The sequence below is a fragment of the Lethenteron reissneri genome, chromosome 50, assembly GCF_015708825.2.
Source record: "Lethenteron reissneri isolate LAM-NWPU_2019-01 chromosome 50, ASM1570882v1, whole genome shotgun sequence".
Lineage (NCBI taxonomy): Eukaryota > Metazoa > Chordata > Hyperoartia > Petromyzontiformes > Petromyzontidae > Lethenteron > Lethenteron reissneri.
The window spans coordinates 1622602-1646467 of record NC_083828.1 but is presented as its reverse complement, the minus strand read 5'-3'; the positions used below and the strand labels follow the sequence as shown (position 1 = coordinate 1646467).

General features: G+C 54.5%; 1 protein-coding gene across 3 annotated transcripts; it reads right to left on the bottom strand.

Annotated features, from left to right (window-relative positions):
• Positions 1 to 497: 497 nt before the first annotated feature.
• LOC133355084 (tropomodulin-1-like) lies at positions 498 to 16603 on the bottom strand. Of its 3 annotated transcripts, none has more exons than XM_061572379.1 (10): positions 16472 to 16603; positions 9030 to 9161; positions 8055 to 8211; positions 6825 to 6941; positions 5975 to 6058; positions 5219 to 5349; positions 4881 to 4988; positions 4484 to 4627; positions 4177 to 4321; positions 498 to 3724 (listed from the first exon to the last, which is right to left on the bottom strand). In XM_061572379.1, the coding sequence occupies exons 2-10, from the start codon at positions 9150 to 9152 to the stop codon at positions 3699 to 3701; spliced, it is 1035 nt and encodes a 344-aa protein (XP_061428363.1). In that variant the 5' UTR covers positions 9153 to 9161; positions 16472 to 16603; the 3' UTR covers positions 498 to 3698. The 3 variants fall into 3 exon arrangements, with proteins under 3 accessions (XP_061428363.1, XP_061428364.1, XP_061428362.1); XM_061572380.1 differs by having other exon boundaries at positions 16468 to 16563; XM_061572378.1 differs by having other exon boundaries at positions 16439 to 16515.
• Between the last annotated feature and the right edge of the window lie 7263 nt (positions 16604 to 23866).

Sequence of the window (23866 nt, the reverse complement as noted above, 5' to 3'; positions counted from 1 at the left end):
TCTACGGTGTTTATGTAACACGAGGTGTGTGTAGTTTACACTGGATGTGTGCACGTGCTTTGAGCGTGTTTGTGCAAGAGACTTGAGTAACGTGTGATTAGGGGTGTGCGTGTGCGGAGAGCGGTGGCGCAGTGGTGAGCGCACTCGCCAATGAACTCGGCGACCCGAGTTGTTTCAATATCGTCAACGGCCAATATCAGTGATCGGTCCCTGGGCCTCGCCCTAGGTCGACTCAGCACTGAATGACTACCTGGTAGTGTGAAAACATCGGCACTGGGGGAGATAAAGACGGCCGGGCGTGGTACCGTTCTGTCTACTCGCGAACAGCACTTGCCCCAACAGCCTGTTAAAGGCTACACGGGGGATCTTTGGTTGTTGTTGTGTACGACCATGCCCCCCCCCCCCCCCCACGTGAGCAGGACGCTCCTGCAAACGAGGCTCGAGGCCTCGGTTCAAATCGTTCTGCAAGCGAATGCACACTTCTGAGTCCTCCGTGCTCACGATGACCGATACTTTATTTGTTTGTTGTAGCACAGGTGGCTCACGCACGACTTCACGAATGAGACTGCAATGAACGAATGAGAGAGAGGCTTGTGTATTGAGAGTCGCGTGAAGGACCACTTTCAGTCGTCCAGACTCCCATGCCAGGGGGGGGGGGACACCGTATATCAGGGGTCGATGTAACGGGCGGGGTGGCGATATGGTGGACAACACAGGGCAGGTAGCGCTGTACTTCTATGCTCCCACGCAAACCCCCCAACCCGCATTGACCAGCGTGGTGAAGTATGGCCAAAAAATAAAACCCGCCCCACAATTCGTCAGATGGCGAATTGGGGCGGGCGGGGGGTCGAGTTCCTACCCCGCCCCTCCCCCGTGGAGGGGGGCGGGGGGGATTGAGAGGGGGGGTGCATAGCTCAGGAATGTTTGGTGACGTCACCAGAATGTGTGGTGACGTCACCGGAATGCGTTAGTGTGACGTCACCCGGATTCTTGCTGTAGCCGTGAACTTCCCCAAAGCAAAAATAAAGAGCCACGATTCATTGCACCCCTCCCCCCACAAACGTGGGGGGGGGGGGGGGGGGGGGGGGGAGGCTGCTCCCCAACACCTGCGGTGAAGTATGGGTAGACCCACACACGAATATTGGGAGCGCGGAGTGGGGGGGGCGTCACACCTTGGGCTGTTTAAAAAAATGGGACGGGGGGGGGGGACCCACACCTAGGGGCTATAATCTAGGGGGGGCTGGCTTCACTTCCACGGGGGTGGGGTCTTATCTATGGGGAGGGGGGGGAGCCCTCGACACCCAACGGTCATACCTGGGAACCCGCCTACCTTTTAGGGGGACCTAAAATACCCAGAGGAGGCCCAGCATAAGTGGGGGGGGGGGGGGGGTGAATCACACCAAGGGGACCCCCTCGCTCGGGGGTCCCACGCACGTCAAGTTGGCGGTTACACGCGGGGTGGGGGGGGGGGGCGGGGGGGGCGTTGTCACGAGCCCCCCCCCACCTCTACCCACCTGCGCTTCAATGCATGGACACTTGCGTCTCCTAGCTTGCCCTGAGAACTCGCCTAACTCTGCTGAATTCTCCACTTCTCTCTCTCGCGCTCAAAACAGGCGGGGGGCGGGGGGGTGCCGGCCGCCTACATCGTTGTCGGGGACGGACGAGGTCGAGGCCACGAGGTCCTCTGGGCTCGCCTTGTCAAGCCACCGAGATCGCACACACACACGCACACACGCACACACACGCGCACACGCGCACACACGCGCACACACGCGCACACACGCGCACACACACGCACACACGCACACACACGCACGCACACACTCACGCGCACACACGCACGCGCAAACACACGCGCACGCACACGCACACACACACACACGCACCCGCACGCACGCACACGCACGCACACACGCACGCGCACAATAATCGGGCGCTGGAGGAGCAGGAGGATCTCGCTGGCGATAGCAGAGGAAGAGGAGCTGTCGTACTCTCCGGGGTCACACGACGCACGACATCCCTCCGGCATTTGAAAGCCAAACTTGGGGGCGCGACTTAATCTGCGAGAGCGGTGTGCGTGGCCAGATTTGGACGCGCAGTGAGCGGTGGCACAGCGGTTAGCAGCTTGCCACTGCGGCGCTTAAAACCTGGGAGACCCCTACCCCCCCCAATTCCAATTACCGCTCACATGACCCAATGACGATGACGGAGGCCTCCCCTAGGTCGACTCGGCCTCAAATGAGTAGCTGGTGCAGTGTATGGAACATCAACACTGGGGAGACAAAGGCGGTCGGGCACAGCGCTGGCAACCTCCACCCACCTCGTGCCGGCCTTCAACAAGTGCCCGCTAACGGTACTTTCCCCAAAAGTTTGCTTAAAGCTGTACGGCGGACCTTTGTCTTTGTCGGCCTCTGGAGAATATGGTACTTGTAGGTAGGATTGCCTCGAGTGGTGTCGCATTACTGTCAATATTCCTACACAGGGGACAATAACCGCGAGCGTTGATGTTACGAGGGAAGACCGACAGATTTCTTTGCCAGCTCTGCAGCGGCCGCCTCTCTTCCTGTCCACGAGCGACGACGCGATCCGGGGGAACACCAGGACGGAGTGGCGACCCTTCAGTTACTCGACCCCGACCTCGTTAATATGGCGGCGGCGGCGACGACGACGTCCGCACGTCGTTTGCAGCGCGACGCGGCGATGTATGGCAGAGGACGGCGGAACTCTCACGTAAACACAAAAAGACAAAAACCCACCCCGAGAATGAAAAACGCGATTAAGATGACCCCTAGCAAAACGATACAAAACATGCAACCGCCGGCCTCATCGGCAACAAAATATCAAAACGATGACGATGGCGACAACGGCGACGGTTACACCACGTGGAGAAGCCTGGCGCAGGCCCCGACGCGTGCAACAAGGTGCTGCTCCCATCCGGCGAGGATAATCGTGGGAAATCCACGGAAGCACCTTTTTTAGGCTCCGAAGGTCGGGAAAAAAAGGGATCACGATTTCTTGGAGCGAAAAATTGGAGCTTCCTCGGATTTCGAACCGCCGCGGGAATTGTACGTGGGAATGTAACGGAAACATAGCCGGGGTAGAGAGCTGCCACGGATTTCTATCTGGAAAACCTGGAGCACGGTTGGATTGGACCGAAGTGAGGACATCCGTGGAATTGTCCCCAGGTTTGATGGCTGGTCAGGAATGTTCGAGTTGTAAACCAATGATGATGACGATGATGACGGTGATGACGATGATGGTTACGATGAAAGATTTAACCATCGCATCACGATGGTAATGGTTGTAATTTCGGCCGAATTGTTATCACTTCGAATGTCGTGGAAGATTGATCAATCACGGGAGGCCGGGGGAGGGGGGGCCATGGGTGGTGGAAGCTGGTGGGGGGCGGAAGGAGAGCTGTCACGTCCCAATCGTCATCGCGTCAATTGGTCCCCGTCCAGGCGAGGCTGGGGTCACGAGGTCACGTGACCTCGACGGTGCCGACTCCAGTGCGGGTGGCACCAAGGGGGAGGGTGGCGGCGGGTGGGGTGGTGGTGGTGCTGGCGGGAGGGCGGGCGAGGGGATCGCAGCTGGGGAGGGGGGCCAGGACAGTGGACCTGGAGGAGATGGGACCTGGGCTGGCGGTGTTGGCCCAGGGTGGCCGTGGCCCAGCTGTCCTCTCCGTGGATGGCCGTGTCTCACCCCTCCAGCCTCTTCTGTCGAACTGCAGAAGAGGCAAAGATCCCAAGTGTAGCCATCAACAGACTTGTACGTGACGAGCACCTACAAAGGCCGGCATGGGGCACGGGTGGGTGGGTGGGTGGCCACCAGCACCGCACCTTGCTGCTGATGTTTTATACACACCGCACCAAGTACCCATTTAAAGGTGGAGTTCACCTCATGGAGGCCCAGAACCAGTTTAGATATTTCGCCACTTATTGGTCGTGAGCGGGAATTGAACTCAGGTCACTGGGTTTGTACAGCAGCGCACTAACTATTGCGCCACCACCCCTCGCGACAAAAACTTAGATTGCATACACACATACAAACATTAAAACACAGACACCTGACATACTTGAGTTATGGTGTGTGCGCATTCGTGGGTGTGTGGGCAAGTGTGCGTGTGCGGTGCGTGTGCGGTGCGTGTGCGGTGCGTGTGCGGTGCGTGTTCCGCACTCAGGTCGTTGTTGCGGGTGATTGCGTCTGCTGCCCGCGTGCGGGGCCCCTGCTGCAGGAAGTGGTATCCCAGCTTCAGCAGCGTCGGCTTCTCCTCCACCAGGCGAGCCAATTCCATCTCTACGTGGTTCCCCAGCTGCTGCCTCTGTAACATCACCAACACCAACATCAGCACTATCACCGCCAACATCATCATCAACAATACCAACATCTTTACATCAACCATCAGCGGCCTCTGTAACATCACCCACATCGCCACCACTACCCCCAATCCCCGTCCCCCCACACCCCCCTCCCCGCGCCCCACCTGATTGTCGATCTTGAGCTCGCTGAGCGAGTCGTTTTCGTGCATCGCCTCCACCATGGCCAGGATGCCGCTGCCTGTGATGAAGTTGGTCTCCACGTTGAGGCTGCGCAGCGCGCGGTTTTCCCGTAGCATGTCCGCCAGTGCCTGGGGCAAGGTGGGGGGCACGGGGGAGTTGGCGGGGACAGGAGTCAAGAGGATCGCGAAGATGCCGAGGAGAGGAAACGGGACAACGATGCAAGGGCAGACCAACCGGGAGATCACGTGATCCGAGCTGCCCCGTGTGAGGAGGTGAGGAGGTGTTGAGGGGAAGAGGTGGGTAGAGCAGAGGTGTGTAGCGGCGAGGAGGTGAGGAGCGGCGAGGAGGTGAGGAGCGCTCAGGAGGTGGTGGGGGCCTCACCAGGGCGACGGGGTCGTTGCTGCGTGTGGCCGCGAGGCTGAACGACGCGACATGGGTGTTCCTCTTCAGCGCCTCCGCGTAATCCTTCAGCGTTGGGATCGGGATGCTCTGTGGGGTCGAGCGGCCAGATTCAAGTCACCATCAAGTCACCATCAAGTCACCATCAAGTCACCTCTGAGTCGGCTTCAAGTCTACCCAAGGCATTCTTGTTTCAGATTCACCCGTAAATCCCCCTTAGTCACACCGAATCACCCTCCAGTCATGCTGAGAAGACACCGAGTGTGGGGAGCCCTGTTATGGTGGGGGGGGGGGCCCTGTGATTGTGGGGGGCCGCTTGCCTTGATGTTGTTGAGGTTGACCTCCTGGAGGCGGGGGTCGTTGTCACGGATACGCTGCAGCGTCGCCTCCACGTCCGTGGGGTTGGGGGGCTCTTCGGGCATGGGGCGCATGGGCTCGGCACGCACCACACCTGTGCACACACACACGTACACACACTCATGTGAGCACACACAGACTCATGTGAGCACACACGCGTACGCACGCACACACACACACGTGTACGCACACACACACGCGTACGCACACACACACGCGTACGCACATCCACACGTGTACGCACACACACACGCACACGTGTACGCACATCCACACGTGTACGCACACACACACGTGTACGCACACACACACGTGTACGCACACACACACACACGTGTACGCACACACACACGTGTACGCACACACACACACACACGTGTACGCACAAACACACAAACCCAACTGCCGATCGCCACCAAGGCGCTTGTGTGCGCATGCGCACACAAACACGTGCGTACATAAATAATATTTTTTTTGCATTCATGCAAAAAAAATTACGTCTCAGTCGCTCAAAATGAGTTGCTTCGCATCTAAATCCCAACACATTTTAAGAGAGCACCCCCAGCGACAGCGGTCCCTGTGCGACACCATGTGACTCGGCCCTGCGTGCAGGCCGTGCGACGATGGTGACGGCGTGACGGCGTGACGGCGATGAGGGCGATGAGGGCGATGAGGGCGATGAGGGTGATGAGGACGATGAGGGTGATGATGCAACTCACTGCCGATGCCGTCCGCGTGGCTCGTCCCCTTGTGGGCGCTGTAGTACTGCGGGGTGCTCACCAGGGTGTGCATGCCCAGGATGGCTGCGGGTGAGGTAGGGGTCACAGGGTCACCACGGGGTCATTAGGTCATTCGGTCACAGAGGTACACGAGGGTCATGGGGGGGGCACAAGGCAGCGTAGGGGTCAGAATGGCTGTCATGTGCACACACGGTTAATGCATGCGTGGTATTTGTGTGTGTGTACGTGTGTGTGTGTGTTTACACGCATGCGTACATACAGCCGTCGTCAGGGTGTGTGCGGTGCGACACATTGGGGTGTGTGGCGTGTGACGTGTTGTGTGCGTGTGACGTGTCGTGGTGTGTGCGGTGCGACACATTGGGGTGTGTGCGTGTGATGTGTTAGTGGTGTGTGCGTGTGACGTGTCGTGGTGTATGCGTGTGACGTGTTAGTGGTGTGTGCGTGTGACGTGTCAAGGTGTGTGTGTGTGTGTGAGACGTGTCGGGGTGTGTGCGTGTGACGTGTCGGGGTGTGTGTGTGTGACGTGTCGGGGTGTGTGCGTGTGACGTGTCGGGGTGTGTGTGTGACGTGTCGAGGTGTGTGTGTGTGTGTGACGTGTCGGGGTGTGTGTGACGTGTCGGGGTGTGTGTGTGTGACGTGTCGGGGTGTGTGCGTGTGACGTGTCGGGGTGTGTGTGTGTGACGTGTCGGGGTGTGTGCGTGTGACGTGTCGAGGTGTGTGTGTGTGTGTGTGACGTGTCGGGGTGTGTGTGTGTGACGTGTCGAGGTGTGTGCGTGTGACGTGTCGGGGTGTGTGCGTGTATGGTGCGACGTGTTGGGGTGCCGCTGACCAGCGATGTCGCACAGCTCCACGTCCGTAGCTCCGGACAGAGCCTCCTCCAGCTCGGGGTCCAGTGCCATTTTCTCCTCCACCGGCATTGGTTTCACCTTCGGGACAAACTCCTTACCTGTGCACAGGTGAGCGCCGGGTGGCGGTGGGGGGGAATTAGAGAAGGGGGGGGGGTGGCAGGGGTCAAAGTGCAAAGTGCCTCCAGATACTCGCCCACTGATATACGTGGACTTTGTCCGACTGTCCGTCATTCCGTGCGGTGATGAGCGAGGCTATGTACTCCGGGGAAACCTTGGAGGCTCTCACAACTCATTCTTCACGGGGTTCCTGGCGAGGTTACGCAGGGTGGGGGGGGGGGGGGACGTTTCTGCTGCCGTGTGTAGGGGCATCACCATTCCTGGGCCCTCCCCTAGGTCGACTCGGCCTCAAATGAGGCGCTCACACACTCTCGCCCGATTACGCCGACAGAGAAGGTGGCACAGCACGTGGACTGACGCCATCTGTGTGGAGGAGGAGGAGGTAGAGCGTTGCCCTCTCGCGCACGGAGGGGTTCCCTCCGGGTGCTCCGGTTTCCTCCCACTTGTATAATAATAACAAACACTCATCACTAATTAGCCGAAACACATCTTCTAATTAAAACCCAATATAGCAGCACCCTCCTGTCCAGGCCAGCGTGGCACATCGCACAGAAGGAGGGGATGGGTGGACGGCACCACGGCCAGCCGCCTTTGTCTCCTCATTGCTGATGTGTACTCCACACGGCCGCCGCCACCACGCACAGACACGCACATTCGTGTCGATACACAGACACGCATGCACAAGTCGACGCACAGACACGTGTGCACAAGTCGACGCACACGCATGCACGCACCGACACAGACACGCACGGCATGGTCGGCACGCGCTCTACGTTCCGCGTCGCTGCTCCCGGCTCCACGATTTATCACCGAGCGAGAATCATCGCCTCTGAGCAGCCCCAGCCTCCCGCGATCGTAACCGTAACTCACGGGGACGCCCTCTCGCCTCCCCCCGTGCCCATCCCGACAGGCATAGGGGATAGCGACTCCATCTTTCGTAATTATCTTGCAACCACATCATTAAGTTTGCATGCAGTGACACCACTTGGTTGTGATGGTCATTATAATTAAGCCCAGGCCCTCCCCTCCCCTCCCCCTCCTCCACTCCCTCTCCCCTCCTCCTCCTCTCCCAGCTCTCCCCCTCCTCCCCTCACCCTTCTTCTCGCCGGTGAAGGGCACGAGGTCCTCGCGGTCACGGTGCTCCCGCGCTTGCGTCTCCAGGAAGCGCAGGAGCTCCTCGCGGTTGAACGGCGCCGCCGGTGCCTTTGTTGTCTGGTCCTTCTGTCGGAACGCGGCGGGGAGCAGCGCGTTCTGTGGGGAGGGAGGAAAGGAGAGGGAGGAGGAGGTGAGGGAGGGGAGGGAGGAAAGGAAGAGGAGATGGACAGAGGGAGAGGAGAGGAATGCGAGGGAGGAGAAAACTAGAAACTATTTTTATTTTCTTCTACCAGGTAATGCCCACTGAGCTACATATTTATTTGTCAAAAGTGACCTGGCCACAAATAATAGCTCAATGAAGTGGCTTATCATGTGGAAATGGAGAGCAGCCGAATAGTCTAAATGCACGTTTCTAGAAGAGGGAGGAGAGGGAGAAAAGGAAGGAGATGAAGGAGAGGGAGGAGATGAAGGAGAGGAAGGCGATGGAGACGAGAGGGAGGACGAGGCAAGAGAGGGAGGTAACAAGCAAATGTTCCGTCCTCCGATTGTTGGTGGGGTTTATGGGTAATAACGATGAGACCGAGTAGCAGTGTTAGACGGAGCCACCCTCCTCCATGTCGGTGGCGTCTCTGAGAACGCTTCACACGCGACAAGCGACTGGCATCTCATCTCAATGCATTTCCAAGGAGCACCCCCAGTGGCAGATGTCCCTGTGCTGCACTATGTGACTCAGCACCTGGCCTGCAAGCGGCATTAGTCAGCCAATAGGGGGCGATCATAGCTGCTGTGGTTGATTATTTTTCTTGGCAAATTTGGATCATGATGCCAGCACACAATGGCGTAGCCATTTCAATTTAAGTCAGGAGATCTTTAACTACTTTAATGCGGATCTATGTCCTGCAGATCCTCTCTCCCCGTGCCTCTCTCCCCGTGTCTCATGTCTGGGTCCCCGGCGTCTCTCCCCGGCGTCTCACGTCCGGGTCCATGTCCTGCAGATCCTCCGCTAGCTGCTTGAGCTCGTCCGCCGAGAGTCCGCTGAGCATCGACTCCGCGTCCACATCCTGGCCTCGGCCCGGCACCGTCCTGCGAGTAGCCATCCTGTCAACCTGCGGGTGAAGATGGGAGGGCGGCACGTGGGGGTCACTTTAGTAGATGCACAGTGATGACGAGGTGACGGATCACCGGGCGGCGGTGACGTCGTGGTAGGTAAGAGCCGGCGCGCCAAGTTGGTTAACCCGATGCACCGAGGCAGAGGCTGTGACGCGTCAGCTTCTCGGCGCTCCATCACTCGGGGTCCCCTTCACAACGGCGGTGGCCGCCCTCCCCCCGACACGCTGCCTCTCGAAGACGGGAAACCCCCAACGAGCCACACTTATCCAGCAGTGGGCTGACACTGCTGGGGGGGGGGGGGCTGGGAGGGGGAGTGGGGGGCAACATCCCAGGCTCGGCTGCGTCGAGGGCTCAACCCGGCCCACGGCTTGAGGCCTGTTTCTCATTAACAGCCCCGTCCTGGGGAGGGGTGGGGAGGGGGGGACGTGTGAACACAAAGTTTTGGGCGCAGTGCCACGCAGCTCGCCACCGCACAGAGGCGCCCTCCAGTCCGATCCGATGCAGAACCCTCGTCTCAAACGAGACAGAACCCTTGTCCTATCCGATACACAACCCTCATCCCATCCGAAACAAAACCCCCGTCTCATCTCATACAGAACCCTCATCTTGTCCAATACAGAACCCTCATCCTCTCCGCTACACGACCTGACCTGGCTGAGCAAGGTCACACCTCATCACATCTCATCACATCTCATCACATCTCATCACACGTGGGTGCTCGCATTACAGTATTGACGAGGAGCACCATCTCTCGCTCTCTCACTTTCTCGGTCCGTTCCTCTGTAGCTCTGCCACGCTCTCCCTCGAGCAGAGCGAACAGCGTTCCACCCCATGGGCATCGCCAATTCACTCGAGATCCATGCAGCCACGCGCTGCGGCCCGGCTCCCTGCAGCCAATCACACGGCTAAGGCAACTCAACTCCCAGGGTCTCAACTCCTTTGATCTCAAATAAACTTCACATCGAGGAGGGTCTCAACTCAACTTCCAGAGACTCAGTTCCCAGGGACAACTCAGCTCCCATCGATGGACCTCGCTGTTTCCTCCCTTCCAGTCTCCCCCCTCGACCGCCCCCTCACCCCCGTGATCCCTGTTCCTCCCATCCGGTTAATTTCCCGTCCAGAGGCCTCGCTTCCCACGTCGGATTTTCTCCTCCGTGCTGCCTGGGGGCAGTGGTGTCCAGAATGCACAAGGGGCATGGATGTAATGTCCTGGGAGTGTAGCAATGCCCTGTTAAATACACCAATTGCCTGGCATGTGTACCAATGGATTTGCACTTCTAAAAGTGGTCTAGAACATGTATCAATACCCTGACACATGCACCATTGCCCTGGCATTTGTATCAAAGGCGTTTCACGCACCCGTGTCCCACTTCTCGACTCAAACACAACTCATTATTCATCATAATAAATTCACACAGTTGTAATTGCACAACCTCTCACACTGTAAATACACACACACACACACACTTTCATCCAAAAGACAAAGATCCCCCGTATAGCCTTAACAGGCTGTTGGGGCAAGTTAAAACACACAGACAGGCCTTGTGCAAGTAGCTTATATGGCTCAACGCAGGGCGTGTGCACGCGTGGGGCTGTTAACAGGCCACACACACGCTTATTTTATAAATTGCTTATTTGTCCATCAGGAGGTCCTGCTGCATTGGTTTTCTTTATTTTAAGACGTGTTCAGCCAATCGACGACGACTCGTGTTTATTATTATTACACGTGGGAGAGAAACCGGAGCCACTGGAGGAGACCCACACGTGCGCGAGGGTGCAACGCTCTATCCCCCCCCACACACACCACAACACACACACCACAACACACACACACCACAACACACACACACCACACACACACCACAACACAGCACACACCACATACACACCACAACACACACCACACACACCACAACACAGCACACACCACAGCACAACCCACACACACAACACACCACAGCACACACCACAGCACAACACACACACACCACAACACACACACACCACAACACACACACACCACAACACACACATACACCACACACACACACCACACAACACACAGCACAGCACAACACACACACAGCACAGCACAACACACACACACCACAGCACAACACACACCACAACACACACACACCACAACACACACACACACCACACGCTGTACACACACCACAACACACACACACACCACACACACACACACCACACACACACAACACACACACAGCACAACACACACACACACCACACGCTGTACACACACCACAACACACACACACACACACCACACACACACCACAACACACACACACCACAACACACACCACAACACACACACACCACAACACACACACACCACACGCTGTACACACACCACAACACACACACACACACCACACACACACACACCACACACACACCACAACACACACCACAACACACACCACACGCTGTACACACACCACAACACACACACACACACCACACGCTGTACACACACCACAACACACACCACAACACACACACAGCACAACACACACACAGCACAACACACACCACACACACACCACACACACACCACAACACACACACAGCACAACACACACCACAACACACACACACACCACACGCTGTACACACACCACAACACACACACACACCACACACACCACAACACACACACAGCACAACACACACACACACCACACGCCGTACACACAATGGAGTGCCGTGTCTGTGGAGACCACTCCACTCTTTGTGTTGAACTTCAAAGGGGAATTAGGCCCCGGGACATCGTCTGACACTAAACTAACACACCACACTAACACACTACACTAACACACTATACAGTACTAACACACTACACTAACACACTACACAGTACTAACACAGCACTAACACAGCACTAACACACTACACTAACACATTACACAGTACTAACACACTAAACTAACACACTACACAGTACTAACACACTACACAGCACTAACACAGCACTAACACACTACACTAACACATTACACAGTACTAACACACTACACTAACACACTATACAGTACTAACACACTACACAATACTAACACACTATACAGTACTAACACACTACACAATACTAACACACTATACAGCACTAACACACTATACAGCACTAACACACTACACTAACACACTACACTAACACACTACACAGCACTAACACACTACACTAACACACTACACAGTACTAGCACACTACACAGCACTAACACACTACACAGTACTAGCACACTACACAGTACTAACACACTACACAGCACTAACACACTACACAGCACTAACACACTACACAGTACTAACACACTATACAGTACTAACACACTACACAGTACTAACACACTACACAGTACTAACACACTACACTAGCACACTACACAGTACTAGCACACTACACAGCACTAACACACTACACAGTACTAACACACTATACAGTACTAACACACTACACAGCACTAACACACTACACTAACACACTATACTGTGTAGTGTGTTAGTGTAGTGTGTTAGTGCTGTGTAGTGTTAGTGCAGTGTGTTGGTGCAGTGTGTTGGTGCAGTGTGTTGGTGCAGTGTGTTGGTGCAGTGTGTTAGTACAGTGTGTTAGTACTGTGTAGTGTGTTAGTACTGTATAGTCACTATACAGTACTAACACACTACACAGTACTAACACACTACACAGTACCAACACACTGTACCAACACACTACACTAACACACTGAACCACTGTACCAACACACTGTACCAACACGCGCGACACTCACACACGCCCCGTGCACACTCTACTGTAATAAACACAATATACTAACACGACACTAATGTAGCAGGCACTAACAACACATACATACACACACTACTGTAATACACACAACATACTAACACACACACACTTCTGTAATAAACGCAACATACTAACACGACACTAATGTAGCAGGCACTAACAACACATACATACACACACTACTGTAATACACACAACATACTAACACACACACACTTCTGTAATAAACACAACATACTAACACGACACTAATGTAGCAGGCACTAACAGCACATACATACACACACTACTGTAATACACACAACATACTAACACACACACACTTCTGTAATAAACGCAACATACTAACACGCTCTCAACTGTGACAAACACAACATACTAACACAGAGCACACACACACACTAGTGTAGCACTAACACACACTCGTGAAACACACATGACACTAGTGTAGCACTAACACACACACACACGACACTAGTGTAGCACTAACACACACTAGTGTAACACACACATGACACTAGTGTAACACACACATGACACTAGTGTAACACACACATGACACTAGTGTAACACACACATGACACTAGTGTAACACACACATGACACTAGTGTAGCACTAACACACACTAGTGTAACACACACATGACACTAGTGTAACACACACATGACACTAGTGTAACACACACATGACACTAGTGTAGCACTAACACACACTAGTGTAACACACACATGACACTAGTGTAGCACTAACACACACTAGTGTAACACACACATGACACTAGTGTAGCACTAACACACACTAGTGTAACACACACATGACACTAGTGTAGCACTAACACACACTAGTGTAACACACACATGACACTAGTGTAACACACACATGACACTAGTGTAACACTAACACACACTAGTGCAACACACACATAACACTAGTGTAACACACACATGACACTAGTGTAACACACACATGACACTAGTGTAGCACTAACACACATGACACTAGTGTAGCACACACATGACACTAGTGTAACACACACATGACACTAGTGTAACACACACATGACACTAGTGTAACACACACATGACACTAGTGTAACACACACATGACACTAGTGTAGCACTAACACAACACAAGTCTCAAGGCCGCGTTCAACGCGGGGCCGCCCATTGCGAAACCCGGAGCCGAACCCCGTGGCACTGAACACCCCCCACACCCCCGTGGGGGTCCCCCCCCCCACACCCCCCCTCGGGGGCCCCCCCACACCTCGTGGGGCCCCCCCCCCACACCCCCGTGGGGGTCCCACCCCGGGGGTCCATGAGACCCCCAGGGGGGTCCCGGCACCAACCAGGGGGGGGGTGGTGGCGGCGTCCCGACGAGAAGAGTCCCCCGAGCGAATCCCGCAGGGAACCAAGCGGGTGGTGATGGTGGTGGTGAGGAGTGGTGGTGGTGAGTGGTGGTGGTGGTGAGTGGTGGTGGTGAGTGGTGGTGGTGAGGAGTGGTGGTGGTGAGTGGTGGTGGTGGTGAGTGGTGAGTGGTGGTGGTTAGTGGTGGGGTTGTTGAGGAGTGGTGGTAATGATGGTGGTGGTGTTGGTGGTGGTGTTGGTGGTGTTGAGGAGTGGTGGTAATGAGTGGTAATAATGATGGTGGTAATGAAGATGAGGCTGTTGGTGTTGAGGAGTGGTGGTTAGGAGTGAGTGGTGATGGTTAGTGGTGATGATGATGGTGGTGATGGTGTTGTTGAGGAGTGGTGGTTAGTGGTGGCGTTGTTGAGGAGTGGTGGTAATGATGGTGGTGGTGTTGGTGGTGTTGAGGAGTGGTGGTAATGATGGTGGTGGTGTTGGTGTTGTTGAGGAGTGGTGGTAATGATGATGGTGGTGATGGTGTTGAGTCGTGAGACGCAGCAGCAGCAGCAGCGCAGTGGGGACGACTCGTGTCCCCGCCCTCGCCTCTCACAATGGGGCCTTCCGCATTCCTCACCCACGGCGCTCATCGCCACCCGTGGCCACGGCGGCGTGATGGGTGTGTGATGGGGGTGGTGATGGGGGTGTGATGGTGGTGTGATGGGGGTGGTGATGGGGGTGTGATGGGGGTGGTGATGGGGGTGTGATGGTGGTGTGATGGGGATGTGATGATGGGGGTGGTGATGGGGAGGTGTGTGATGGGGGGGGGGGGATGATGGTGGGGGTGTGATGGGGATGATGGGAATGTGATGATGGGGGTGTGATGATGGGGGTGACGGGGGTGTGATGATGGTGTTGATGGGATGATGGGGGTGTGATTATGGTGATGATGGGGTGTGATGGTGGTGATGATGGTGATGATTGTGTGATGATGGTGATGGGGGTGTGGTGATGGTGATAGGGTGATGCGGGTGTGATAATGGTGATGTGATGATGGGCGTGGTGTGATAGTCATTGTGGTGATGCGGCAGGCGTGATGGTGGTGATGATGGTGGTGTTATGATGGTGGTGATGGTGATAATGGTCATGCGGGATAATTTTTAAGATGGGGTAATAATGGGGATGGGATGATGGTGATGGGGGTGGTGTGATAATGATGGTAATTGATATTGCCACGATTGTCATAGCAGTGATGATGATGAGGGTGAGAGTGATGAAGGTGGTGATGATGATGGGGCTATTGATTATGATGGAGGGAGCTGTGATGACGACGATGATGATGGGAGGGTGGAGGTGTGATGGTGGTGATGATGGGGATGTGGGTGGTTGGTGTTGGTGGTGATGAATGGTGATAATGGCATGACATACAGTGTGCCATGTCAATACAGTCTACATATATACTGTAGCAACACGACCATCATTCTCGCGATTATTGTTGATGATGAATTGTGATTGATCTCAGGCTGTGACGGCTGATGCACAATCACCCGCACGCAGCTGCCCTTACTGATGTTGCCCTTTATGATGATGCTGCTGATGGTTATGATGATGGTTGTGATGGTTATGATGATGGTTGTGATGGTTATGATGATGGTTGTGATGGTTATGATGATGGTTGTGATGGTTATGATGATGGTTATGATGATGGTTGTGATGGTTCTGATGATGGTTATGATGATGGTTGTGATGGTTATGATGATGGTTGTGATGGTTATGATGATGGTTGTGATGGTTATGATGATGGTTGTGATGGTTATGATGATGGTTGTGATGGTTATGATGATGGTTGTGATGGTTATGATGATGGTTTGTGATGTTATGATGATGGTTATGATGATGTTGTGATGGTTGTGATGGTTATGATGATGGTTGTGATGGTTATGATGGTTGTGATGGTTATGATGGTTATGATGATGCTGTTGCTGCTGCTGCAGCGATGCTACTAATGGTCTCCTGCTGTTGCTGCTGATAACGAGACGCTGGCGATGATGTTGATGGGAACTAATTATGATCATGATATGTCGCTGATGGTAACAACAATAGTGATGAGCTTACAATGGTGGTGGTTGTGTGATGTCTCGTACCCACCGAGGAGGCAATTGATCCGGGCGCGGCTCCGTGCAGTGTGTCTCTCTCCCTTGTCTCTCTCCCCTCCACTCTCCCTCCACTCTCTGCCTCTCCCTTCACTCTCTCCCCCTTCACTCTCCCCCTTCACTCTCCCTTCCTCGACCCCCTCGCCTCCCCTTCGTCTCTCTCTGCCTCTCCGAACTCCCCCCCCTCCCCGTAGCTCCCCAATCTCCCTCTCCACTCTCCCTCTCCCGCCTTCACTTCCCCTTATTGTCTCTCTCTCTCTCCCCTCCCCTCTTCAGTATCCATTCTCTCTCTTATACCCCCCCCCCTTCTCCCTCTTATGCTCTCCCCTCTCGCTCTCCCCACGCTCTCTCCCTCTTAAACTCCCCCTCTCTCTCTCTCCCCCCTCTCCCCACGCCCTCTTTCTCTTTCGCTCTTTCGCCAGTTCCGTTCATCCCAAACGCGGGGCGACATCGCCACCACGTGGAGAGACACGGGGAGACAAGGCGGAGACACGGTGGGGGGGGGGGGGGGACAAGGGGAGACAAGGGGGGGGGACAAGAGGGGGGCACGGGGGGGGCACGGGGGGGGCAAGGGGGGGCAAGGGGGGGGGCAAGGGGGGGGGAGACAAGGGGGGGCAAGAGGGGGGAGGACAAGGGTAAACAAGGGGGGGGGACAAGAGGGGGGCACGGGGGGGGCAAGGGGGGGGGAGACAAGATGGGGGGACAAGGGGGGGCAAGAGGGGGGGGACAAGGGGAGACAAGGGGGGGCAAGGGGGGAGACAAGGTGGGGGCAAGGGGGGGGCATGGTGGGGGCAAGGGGGGGGGCAAAGGGAGACAAGGTGGGGGCAAGGGGGGGACATGGGGGGGACAAGGGGGGGGGGACGAGGGGGGGTCAAGGGGGGGGGCGACGCGGGGAGTCGGAGAGAGACTGAGAGTCACTGAGTGAGTGAGTGAGACACGGGGGGCGGCTTGGGTGGGGGGCGGGGGAGACATGGAATGAGACACGGAGACACGAGGAGACCCCAGCACACACATGTACACACACATGTACACGTACACACACACACATATATATACACACACACGTACACACACACACACGTGTGTACGTGTGTGTGTGTGTACATTTGTGTATTGCCGTATTTTGTGAGCGAACGTTGGGGTGCGTCTTACAATCCGGTTTGTGTGCGTGTGAGCACCTCCGTCCGTGTGGTTCTATTGACCCCGTGCACAGCGTCTTGGGTGCGTCTTACTTTCCGAACGTCTCATAATGTGAGGAGAGTTCGGAACTTGTGAGTGAGACCACTGCCCAGAGAGACCAGGGGGCACGAGAGACCCGATAGAGTGCAGGGGGGGGGGGGTGTTTGACCATACTTCACCACGCTGGTTCAGTGCGGGTTGATGGAGTTGGAAAGGCTCAGGTCTCACACCCACTGATGGTAGCCGTGGCCAAGAATCGAACTCACGATCCCGAGTTTGTAGTTTGCTCTTGCATGAACGTCTGGTGATCCAGGACCAGTTGATACAAGCCTGACGCCCAGCGTACATGGGACGTGGGGGCATCTTTGGGCCAACGTTTCGAATCACAATGCAACGTTGGGCCAACGCTGAACCAACGTTGGGTACAAGGGGCCGTCCAAATAATGATGTCACGCACTTAGGGGGGGGGGGGGGGTTGGGGGGTAAGACATTTGTGAAGATGTGTGACGAGGGGGGGGGGGGGGGGGGGGTGAGAAAACGCGCAACTTTAAATAAATATAGACAACACGTTCTACTTAATTAAACTGACTTTTTATAAATGTTTTCTCCTACAACATCAGAGTGCAGCGCCACATCAAATACGCACTACAATGACAATAGTTTAAAGCGATTTGAAGCATGTTTTATTGGGGGGGGGGGCAGAGCTTTGTGGCGTCATATTTGAGGAGGGGGGGGGGGTCTGACTTTTTGTGACGCCGTGTGACGAGGGGGAGGGGGTCAAAAATCGTCCAAAATCGCGTGACGTCATTTATGGACGGCCCATAATACTTCATAGCTCATGGGATTCCTCCTGCAGTCTAAATACAGATTCTGGACAGAAGACAAAGTTCTGCTCATGGATGTCAATTGAAGTCAATGGAAATGGCTTAAGAGCAATTTACATGGCCTATACCACTACACACCACGGAAGAGGGGAGAGGCAGGAGGGATCTCGGAGTAGGAAGTTAATGATTAACAACCCGGATCTTGCACCCATTTCAACAACTTTCTTTTCCGAACTAAAATTAATTTAACACAGCATTAATTCACGTGATTAAAACCAATATATAATATCGATTAATTATATAGAAATTATCGGGAACTGTATTGAACCTGGGGGATTTTAAACCGGGTCCGGTAGAAACAATCTCCCCCTCCCACCCCCCTCGCGTGAGCGGGACACTTGGTATGGCCCGTCGGGGGTCGCCACCGCGTGGGACCCAAGCCGGGCTCAATTGCGGGAGGAAATCCTCCTGAGCGGACGTGGGGACTGCGGTGTTCGCGGTCCCACCAGATTGTCGGGGGTCTTGGACCGGTACCGGAGTCCCCGGACTGCCACAGTAGGCGAGGACGAAGAGCAGAGGGCCACGCTGATGGGAACCCGTGTGTGAGCTGGTAAGGACCGGTGTGTGTGTGTAATGGTGATTGGGTGGGCATGAGTGGAGTGAGTCGAGTAGGGTGAGTGGGTGTTGTGTGGGAGAGTGCGTTATGGGTGAGTGGGTGTACGTGGGTCGAGTGTGAGTTGGCATGGCTGTGTGTGTTAATGGTGTGTGTGAGGAGTGTGTTTGGTTTGTGAGTGTGGTGGGTGTGAGCAGTTTGTGTGGTGAGTGGGGTGTGTGTGTGTGTGTGAATCTGGTGTGTGAGAAGTTTGTGTGTGCAAATGAAATTGTTCAGAACATCATGACTGTGTGAATTATTCAATTTGTTCATTGTTCCGAACAACAAGAATATCACAGGGGAAGCACTGTGCAGAACACAGTGACGGTGGGAAGCACTTTGTTCAGAACAATAATGCCAATGCGAATTGCATTGTTTGAAACAATGACAGTGAATCGCTTTGTTAATAACAATAACTAGTTTGAATCACATTCTTTAGAACAAAATGTCAGTAAATTATTTTGTTAAGAAAAACAATGCCAGTGTGAAATCACATTGATCAGAACACCCATGACCGTAAAGTCTTTGTTAATAAAACAATGCCGGTGTGAATCACATTGTTAACAACGCCAGTTTGAGTAAAATTGTCCAGAACAGTCGTAACAGTCAATCTCTTTGTTCAGAGCCACAATGAAAGAGTGAATGATGTTGTTCACAACAATAATCCGAATCTTTATTTAGACTGGAGGAATCAATGAGCTATGCAGCTCTTTTTCAATGTCAGTATGAATCACATTGTAAAAACACAACAGTGCCGATGTGAATCACATTGTTCAGAACAACAATGAAAGTGTGAATCGTATTGTTCAGAACAATAATGCCAATGTGAATCACATTGGTCATAACAATAATGTCAGCGTGAATGGCAGTCTTCAAAACAACAATGCCGATGTGAATCGCCTCGTTCAATGCCGTGTGTATATTCAGCCACCGCGCGTGATCTTAACGTGACCCCTTGGCTCATGTTGCCACCTGTCCCTTGTTTCCACGGAATCGTCCTCGAAAATCTGTTGGTCCTTCCGTGACTTTGCACGTCCCGGTTACATCATCATCATAATAACAACAAGAACGACGATAAACATCGATAATTAAAACAATATTATAAATCCGCGAGTTTACCCAGGGAAAGCCTCACCGAGTCTCATACCTGTCAACCCCTTATCAGTGCCCTGCCTTATTACAGACCAATTCAGACATTATTGGTCAACCCGTGCCCTTACAAATCTCAATGTTCATCCCACAAAGTCCCATCACAAGGGAGAAACACAAACAAAGAGACACATTTATGTTGCCCGCATTGAAACGGCTGTGCGCCGTATGGACCTGGAAACTCAATTTCCCTGTACAAGAATACGGCGAAACCGTATGGGCTGACAGCTATGGAGTCTCAAGACTCCTTGTCCGGAGGGTCCTGCCGAGTTTTCACAGTAGTGGGAGGGGGGGGGCGATGTTGCTGCTGCTGCTGTTACTGCTGCTGTTGCTGCTGCTGCTGTTGCTGCTGCTGCTGTTACTGCTGCTGCTGCTGTTGCTGCTGCTGTTGCCGCTGCCGTGTGATCCCAATTGAGTCATTTTCAGGCAAGTTGCTTGCAACTTGAATCATTTGCACGCAACTTGTCGGCACTGGGATATCTCTCCGAGTGTCTCTTCCTGGGATCTCGTTGCATCTCCGAGGTTGCAAGCAACTCTTGCTGCCGGGACAGTGATTGCTACGCCGCTGCGCGTGGACTGCTGCCTCTAATCCAGCCCCGTGGAGGCAGCAGCTCCGAGGGTTGGCGGATCATGTTGTGAAACTCCCGTCCCGTGGACGTCGAGGAGATGCGTATACCCTTCGCTCGCCAGGAGAAGGCGGTGCAGCAAGCGGACTAATTCGCCATCCATTTCCATCTGTACGGGGATAGAGTGTTGCCCCCTCGCTCGCACCTGTGGGGTTTCTCCGGGTGCTCCGGGTTCCCTCCGCATGTCTAATAAACAACTCATTAATTGGCTGAAAACATCTTAAAATAAAAGCCCAGTGTGTATGGCGGCTGAGGCAGGCCCGCTCTTGAGAACGTTATTTCGTGGGTGAATAAGTCTACAAGACGTGTGTGTGTGTGTTTATATATTGTTATTACATTTGTTAGGAACAGAAAATCTGGTTTCCTATCGTTGGTGCGTCGCTTCCTTATTCAGCACCGCGCGAGACGTCGTTACGCCAGTTCGCGAGGTCCCATTTGCGTGTCAAAGACAAAGTTCCCCCGTGTAGCCTTAACAGACTGTTGGGGCAAGTGCTGTTAGCGAGCACCTATGGAGGCCAGAACGGCACACAAGGGGGGCGGTGGGTGGCCACCACACACCCGGCCACCTTTGTCTCCCTCGTGGTGAATTTGACACACTGCAACCAAGTCCTCATTTGAGGCTGAGTCGACCAAGGGGAAAGCCCAGGACCGGCGCAGATAACCACTGCTTGTGTTGGCCGTGAATGCAAATGGAGCTCAGGTGAATGCCAGGTTCGTCGAGCAGCGCGCTAACCGCCCCCACTCCCACGACAATAACCACCTTGGTGCGGTGACGTCACCAAGGCGCTCGTGCCAGGCTAGGTGCACTTTGAGGCCACGTGAAGTGTCGAACGCCCGCTGGCAGGTCACGGAATGGACCCAGGTGCCACGGGTTGACTGCCTGAGATGACTGCGTTGACTGGCCGATGCACCACCTGTGCCCCCTACTGTGCCAACTCTCTGCGCTTTAGCCGCCCGGCGCTCCGCTCGTTGTTGTGAGCGTCGCTCCTCTGGCCCTCCGTTGTTGCTGGAGGGCGACTGCCTCCAACTGCCCAGTAGCAGCGTCCTTCACGAGCCTCCTCCACAGAGGCCGATCTTGACACCGCTGGCACCAGTCATCGGCAAGTCCGATCAGCTCCCCCACATCCTTCTGTAACCGCATCAGCTCCATCTCTGTTTTTAGGCCGTGCAGTGCCCGTCTATCCCTCTCGATCCGGCGAAGAGAAGCTGCTTGGCCATGCGGTGGCTGGGCATGCGGTGACTACATGAAACCAGCTGCCACGCTTGCCGAAGTGGCTCACCGATGGGACTGTGTCCACATCTCCTCTCAACTGCAATCCGGTCCGGTTAAACCCACGATGGAACGTGGGCAGGGCAGCCTGAATGTTTAAAACCGGCGCGGATTAACCACATTGAAAATATGCACAGAGACGAAGATCCCCACGTTTATAGCCTTAAATACACACGCGCAAGACGAGAGAGACAGAGAGCTGTTTATATCACCGAGTAACTAAATAATGAAGCAATCGCACAAGAGACCTTTACCCCCTCCACCCCTCCCCAGCGGCACCGCCGCCCCCCCCCCCAGGGCGCTGCCCCCCACTGCCCCCCAGCCGGCCCCCACTGCCCCCCACTGCGCTGCCCCCCAGCCGGCCCCCACTGCCCCCCCGACGCGAGCTCCTGGAGTCGAACAGAGGCGGCGGTGCGGCTCCGCTGGCTCCTGCACGTGGCAGGCTGCTGCTGCTGCCGCTGCTGCTGCCGCTTGCCGGCCGGGCTGCAGCGCGCGAGGAAGGAAGTACAGCAAGTAGGATCGGTCACGCGGCATCTCTCGCCTCTCTCTAGCCCCCTGTGCGTTTTGTATGCGAGTTTGGGATTTTGTTTAATCCCACCCCGGTTTGACCTCTTGGTCTGGGTTTGGTTCCTGCTCTGGGGGTTTGTTGTGGATGCCATCCACGCGGTGTTTCCCGGGTCCCAGTTTGGACTTTTTAGTGCTGTGTCCAGATCGTGTCGAGATTGTGTACAGTATTGTGGACTGTACTGTAGTGTGTGTGTGTTGGCTCTGCGGTCGGGCGCAATCAGCTGCTGCTACACTCACAGTCACTCAGTCACTCACTCACTCACACAGTCACTCAGTCACTCACTCACAGTCACTCAGTCACTCACACAGTCACTCACTCACTCACACAGTCACTCGCTCAGTCACTCAGTCACTCGCTCAGTCACTCGCTCAGTCACTCGCTCAGTCACTCGCTCAGTCACTCAGTTACTCAGTCAGTCACTCAGTTACTCAGTCAGTCACGCACACAGTCACTCTCACAGTCACTCAGTCACTCACACAGTCACTCAGTCACTCACAGTCACTCACACAGTCACTCACTGACACTGTCACTCACTCTTCACTCACTCACACTGCCATTCACTCAGTCACTCACTCTACACTCACACACTGTCACGCACTCACACTGCCACTCAGACTCACTCACTGTCACTTACTCAATGCCACTCATGTATTCATACTGTCACGAACTCACTAACAATCACACTGTCATTCACTTATTCATTGACTCCTCACTCACCCACACTCACTCGCACTCACTCATACAGAACACACACTCACACACCCACTCCGATTAGCATGGTTGGCTACGTACGGTGCGAAAGAAGTCCAACATATACACTCACACACCTCACTGCAGGTCACCCCACTTCACTCTCTGCTTTATTCCTCTCACTGCCCCACTCCGGAACTACCTCCTCCCATCACCATCATCATCACTATCCCTCCCCCATCTCTCAACAGCAATAAACTCGCTTGCTCAGTGCAGCAAACGCAATCATTAACTCACGTTGCCGATTGCACCGTGGATCACAGAGCTGTTTGTCGCTGGCCGCTTGTCATTGTGTGGTTCTTAGATTCAGCATTTGAGTAAAACAATCTGAACGCTGCCCCACTGCTGCCGCGAAGGTAACGACACCCTTGG